Source organism: Trichechus manatus, unplaced genomic scaffold, assembly GCF_000243295.1.
Source record: "Trichechus manatus latirostris isolate Lorelei unplaced genomic scaffold, TriManLat1.0 scaffold00081, whole genome shotgun sequence".
Classification (NCBI taxonomy): domain Eukaryota; kingdom Metazoa; phylum Chordata; class Mammalia; order Sirenia; family Trichechidae; genus Trichechus; species Trichechus manatus.
Genome location: NW_004444017.1, coordinates 12,393,102 through 12,399,507, shown reverse-complemented (window position 1 = coordinate 12,399,507; position 6,406 = coordinate 12,393,102). Strand labels below are relative to the sequence as shown.

Sequence of the window (6,406 nt, the reverse complement as noted above, 5' to 3'; positions counted from 1 at the left end):
ATTTTTAAAGTACTTTCTGTGCATGAGGCACTGTATCAATCAGTGTGACTCCAAAGGCAGAACTGGAGCCAGTGAGTAGGAGTCAGGTAGAAAGTAAAATATCTTTCTAATAAATGGAGGCTTCCTGGTAGGTAGTAAGAGCTCTGTGGCAGGCAGTATTCAAGCAGAAGGTGGCTGATATTCTTCCAGGAACATTGTGACAAGCAATTCCTGCATTAGGAGGGAGGTTCAGCTAACCTTTCCTCATGGTCTCTCCCAATCTTAAAAGTCTGTTGTTTCTGATGATCTAGTCCTATGAGTTCTATTATTAATCTCTTGTTTCTCTCAATTATTAAATAAATTATGCAGTCTGCCTGCCATTCAGTAAAACTCACACAATTACATCTGTTATTCTTGAATTATTTTTGGTTAAAGCTCTTCTTCTTTATTAAAAAAGTCTACCCAGTTTGTTACCTTTACAGCTAATTTAGAACGGTAACACTGGTAGATTGGGTTGTAAATATCAGAGGGGGAAAAGGATGTCTTTTGCCTAATAATATGTTTGTTTGGGGCGAAAAAAGAACCTGCAAACAAGAAATGAATTGTCTTGCCTTCGAGATAGTGATGCAGTTTCTGCATTTTGTAGTAATTCAAGGAAGAAAAATATATCTCAGAGAGGTTATTTTGATACAGCATGATAAAGAAAAAGAATATTCTCTAAACACTGTAAAGCTTTAGATCAGAAACATTTATTTATCTGTGTTGCATTAAAAAACATAAAAGAAAGAAAGAAAAAAAGAAGAAAGGAAAAGGAAAAAGGGAACCTGTAGTGAGCCGTGCTATAAGCTATAGTTAAAGCTTTGCATTTCCTGGTGTCTTTTGAAACGTAAAATTCCACAACAAATAGCTCTGTAATGTATAACCAGTATGAAGATTCAATTCAGATTTCAGCACTTTGGTTTGCTTTTGAATCTTGCTATTTTCTGCATTTGTTTTGACTGCTGTCATCATTCAAGATTGACGCTTGGATGGGTGTGTAGGAGGAAGCAGCAGCAGCAGGCTTACAGCTTGCAGACAAAAAAAATCTGCCTTATCTGATGGCTATTATTGAAAATGCGAGGTGTAGCCTGGGCTGGGTAATGAAGGGGAGCGAGCGAGGGGGAGCAAGGAGCACGGAGCTGCATACTGATGAGTGTAGGAGTACTTGATAAAAAGAATTCTGGCTGCTGGCCGTGCATTGCTCATTGTGGAGTACTCCAACAATCACACAGAACGCAGACCAGCCTAAGCTGACAGCTTGATATGCCTTCTTCTGCTGCCTGGTTTTGGGGGCTGTATGACGTACTGGTCGGTAGTAAAGATTAATATGTCAGAAATGTGGAGCTAGGATCAAGTCATACTCCACAGCCTGCCTGGCAAACTATGTTTTACTTCTGACTTTGCTCTCTCGCTGAGAACATTAATCTGTCAAGCTGGCGGGCTCCTTTGATAGCAACTTTCCAAGGAGCATGATGTGGCAATGCCACCTCTCAGCCCAGGACTATCGCTATTACCCTGTGGACGGCTACTCCCTGCTTAAACGCTTCCCTCTTCATCCTCTTACAGGACCCAGATGCCCTGTCCAAACAGTGGGACAATGGTTGGAAAGCATTGGGCTACCTCAGTACGAGAACCACCTGATGGCTAATGGATTTGACAATGTGCAGTTTATGGTAAGATGCTCTCTGTGTCCACGGAGCTGCCTTTTGTCTGTCTTTGCTTCTTATGTGTCTTACATGGCTCAGAGGCAGCCTGATTTGCACCAAAACTGGTCAGTTTTATATATGTATATATATATGTAACTGCATCAGAAAATCGGGTGTCTTTGGGACTGAACTTACTGTGTACATATGGACACTTGCTAAAAATGAGATCTGATCTGTGCGTATCCATATACATATGTATCATATGAATGAACTGGTGAGAGTACTATTTATAGGCAGTGAAAGAAGATTAGTATTTATATTCTCCCTGTCATTCTTTGTGTGATTTTTATAAATTTGTAATTTTAGAATACCCCAGTAGGTTTGTATCACTCTTCAACTAATTCTAGATTCTTAAAACGTGATGTTTACGGTGTGATCTTTTTTTTTCTGATAATTGTTCAATAAGCAGTTTAAATTGTGTTGGCCGACCTTCAGTTCATTAGCAAACTGCTTCAGATGGTCAGTTATAGAGAGCATTCACTTACACGTGCTGACTGAAGCGCAATAGGGATTTTTTATTACTTTAGGTTGAAAACAAACACTTCGTCTATTAGCTGTCCATGTTTAGAAAAAGAGGTTGATGGATTAAGTACATTTGTGGACTTCAGAATTCTGGTTTACATGCGATCTAAACTTGGTGCGTGCAAACTTCCCACCGTGATGAATATAGGTGAGGAAGGAGGATGGGGAGATGTGCAGACCGATTATACAGCTTTCTAATCATTTACATACCTCCCCCATGCTCATCAGTTTCCCTCATTAAGCTACGTCACAGCCCTTATTAACTTTGCTTGCTTTTAAGGTCCCATCACACATATAACTGATCCCTAAATTTAGAGAGACCTACAGAACATAGTCATGTAGCACAGAAATGGCTTGTAGAAAAAATTAATGGTTGTTTCTAAATAAAGTAGTAGGTCTGACACCTGCAGCTTCTTAATACCAGAATTGATAACAAAATACTGAGAGCTACTCAGGTCTTTTTATTTCCAAGATTATTCTTCTTCAAGCTGGACTTGACTGTTGTAAATTGTAAGATTATTAAAATTGTTAAACTTCTGCCTCTTCTCCAAAAAATGTGTATGCCAGAGAGCTTAAAAAAAAAAAAAAAAAACCCTACATAAATGAAGTAAGACATGTGAGCTCTAAGTAATTGTGTATAGAGAGCCCTTTATAAATCTGTCCTTTTATAATGAGATATGCAGCTACTGTTTTTTTCTTGTGTGTTTATTGAGTACTGTCACTGTTTAGATAGATAAGATATTGTAAGCATTGAAACAGGAAAAAAGTGAAAGTTCTTTAATTGCTATGAGAGTCTTAGAACACTGAGCAGATTTAGGACATACTTAGGACACATAACAGATAACACTAAGAATTACAGGAATTATCAAACATGAAAGAGCCCTGGTGATGCAGTGGTTAAGCATATGACTTAACCGACAAGTCAGTGGTTCAAACCCTCTAGCCGCTCCGTGGGAGAAAGATGTGGCAATCTGCTTCTGTAAAGATTACAGCCTTGAAAACCCTATGGGACAGTTCTACTATGTCCTATAGGTTCCTTATGAGTCAGAACCAATTCGATGGCAATGGGTTTGATATTTGGTTTATCAAACATAATGAAAGTTTTTTCACCAATATTTATATTACTACACTTTTAGATAAGTCTTTATTCTTCTCATCTCTACTTAAAATAGGGCTTTCCCACTCCCACCCCCAAACCCTTGTCCACATTTATTGTGGTCCCATGAGAAGTTAGTTCTTTGGACTTCCTGGATAATTTGACTAGTCTGAAAGATTTAAATTCAGCATCATTTTCCTCTGAATGTTAAACACTTATGAGCAAATGTAATCCCTTTTTGAAAGCCTTGAATTGAGAGGTTAATCAAACAGTTTTCAAATAAGCATTTGGAGAGAGATTGTAAAAAAAAATTCATGAATGAATTATGTATAAACACTACAAAATCTATCTGGGGGACAAAAATCCTGGACATAGGTGACAAAACCAAGGTCTGATATTCTCCATAGATTATTCTTTTTATTTGTTAAATTTCAACTATTATATATAATTTTACAGAAAAGAAGAAAGCTGTTAATTCAGGCAGGTCAATCAAATACTTTCTTCATGAGACAGAATTAATTTTTTTTTAAAAACTTTGAATTATTATTCAGAAGAGTTCATTATGAAAAGGAGGCAAATCATAAAATAGTATCATTGATTTTTGCTTTCCATGTTGCTCTGCACCATTTGTTTGCTGCTAGTATCGTGAAAAATCAATTTCTACCTTTATAAAAAATATTTATTGATCTTCCATAATCTAATTTATTTAATTATGAACTTAGTTAAAGCACACTAATATGATTGACTCACTTTAAGAAACAGATTTCCTTCTAGTGATGAAAAAATCTGTTAGACCTGCTTAATCTCCATTAGGTATCATATTCTAGCTTTTGTTTTTCTTTAAGCACATTCTGACCTGCATTTATTCATCCCGTTGCCTAAGCAACAACCACCACACTCCTATTAACTATGATGTAGTGCAGGCTTTATTAGCGTTTTAAAACAAGACGGGAGACATCAAGAGGTTATAATTAATGTTGGTTGAAAAATCATATTACACATAGGCATAGATAAATTTTATTTAGGAAACATTTTCAAGAGTTAATTTTTTTTCAATTAATCAATTTCCCATTAATGAAGGTGGATTTAGAGGGTCCCTGTAAGTAACTTTCAAAGTAAAGTGCTTATTGAAAGAGTTAGCATATTTTTTTCTAAATCTGTTCTAGGTACTCTCACACATATGTACAATATATGGACGATGTTTTTCACATAGCTATGATTAACCTTGGTAAAGATGACTTTGATCATTTCTTAGATATAGTTAGGGAAAAAAAAGGACCTCCTTTTAAATATCTATGAATTATTGCTTCTCCTTCAGGCTTTTAATGCTTATCCTTAATTTTATAGGTGCCAGAATTATTTTTCAATTTCTTAAAATCAGAATTCAAAACTTCTTCTTTATGTATTTGGTTCTGATTTGCAGAATGGTTATGCAAACAGCTTGGGCCCTTCTGTTTCCTTGAAACTATAAAATAAACAGAAATTGGTACAAAGAATAGCTACCAAAGTACATTGGGTCACATTATACTTTAGGAAAGTTCCATCTATGTTCAATTCAGTGGTTTGAAATCAAAAGCCCCTTCAAAATAGAATCCTTTGAAGACTTTTGTAGGTCTCACGCTACCTGTTCATCCCCTCTGAAGTCATATATCAGCACCTCCCTCCTGGTTAGGCCGGTCTACCTGCTGCTCACTAGTCTCCGTGAATGTTGTCTGGGTTCTCTGGCATCCCATCTATTTCCCCCAGTTTGGAATAGATAGAATGTGTAAGTTTCAGCATTACTTTTTTTTTTTTTAACCAAGCAGTCAATTACCATACAAAGTATGCATAATTATCTACTTCCTTGTTATATTTGTTTCTGCCATCTTCCTTCATTTTCCAATCTGAGGACTGTTTCCTATATTTACAGTTTCAATCTATTTATTATTGTCTCAAAGACTTTGCTCAATTGTCCTCTCTCCCCTCTCCTCCTGGACAGCTCTTTCCTTCCTGTCCCTACTGTCTTTTATCAGTTCCTGTCTTGTTTACGTAACTTTCCTTGATGGCTACAGTCCATAGCAGCCTCTCTTTTCTCTGAACTCATGTAGTGGATACATTTGGAATGAAAAATTACCTTTGGCATGTCATTACTCACTCCTGAGAATTAGGAGTTAAGTTTTCACTCGGATATATGTTGTCTCCCTAACTAGACTGGAAGCTCTTCAAGCCCAAGTTCTGTGTTATCAATTTTCTTGCCTTTCTCACAACTCCTAGCACAAGGCTGTGTACATTGAAATCACCCTATGATTTCTGAAGACTGTTGTGTACGTACTTCCAGTCTCATTTTTGAACTAGAAGCCTCGTTTGGCCATGGGAACAGGAAGCGTTTCCTTCACTCATTCATTCAACAAACATTCCTTAAACCTTTTCTGTGTGTCAGGGACAGTGTTTAGTAGTAGGTATATAACAGTGAACAAGACACAGTCCGAGCTCTCAAGTAGGTACAGTATTTTTCTTAGCTTTATCATATTATTTGCATATACACATACACACGTGTACAATATCACAGGGATCTTCTCTTGCATCTTATTTTTCCATAGGATCAACATCCTTCAGTATATGAACTTACTAGCAATTGTTTTTCTAGCAACAAATTACAGTAGGCAATGGAAGAGGTAAAATCTATCATAGAGTGAAGTGAAGGAAGATAAAAATGCTGATAACATCAAAACACTGGAAGTGTTATGGTAGATTGACAGTCCAAAACTTGTATTAAGAAGTTTATATTATTTGGAGGAGGGCTGACTCATAGCTTCACCATCGTAAGTAATTGACAGTTAGATTGTAAACTGTAATCAAAAAGGGGGAAGAATAAAGTTTTGCCAACTTATTTTTTAGCAACTACCGTGTTTCTAGAGGGGGCCCTGGTGGTTCAGTGGTTAAGCGTTTGGCTGCTAACCAAAAGGTCGGCAGCTCTAAATCACCAGCTGCTTCTTGGAAGCCCTACGGGGCTGTCATACTCTGTCTTACAGGGTCACTGTGAGTTGGAATCAACTCAACGGTAATGGATTTAGTTTGGGTTTTG

General features: G+C 36.9%; 1 protein-coding gene across 17 annotated transcripts in view; it reads left to right on the top strand.

Moving 5' to 3' along the window:
- Positions 1 to 890: 890 nt before the first annotated feature.
- LOC101350473 (ankyrin repeat and sterile alpha motif domain-containing protein 1B-like) overlaps positions 891 to 6,406 on the top strand; it is a 469,608-nt gene continuing 464,092 nt past the window's right edge. For 15 of the 17 annotated variants that reach the window (XM_023735753.1, XM_023735761.1, XM_023735760.1 and 12 more), the window contains exon 1: positions 1,488 to 1,691. In XM_023735753.1, coding sequence (XP_023591521.1) covers positions 1,488 to 1,691 — 204 coding nt within the window. Of the gene's footprint in view, positions 1,012 to 1,215; positions 1,692 to 6,406 lie in introns of those variants that run through there. The other 2 variants (XM_004381265.1, XM_004381260.1) reach the window with 2 other exon arrangements.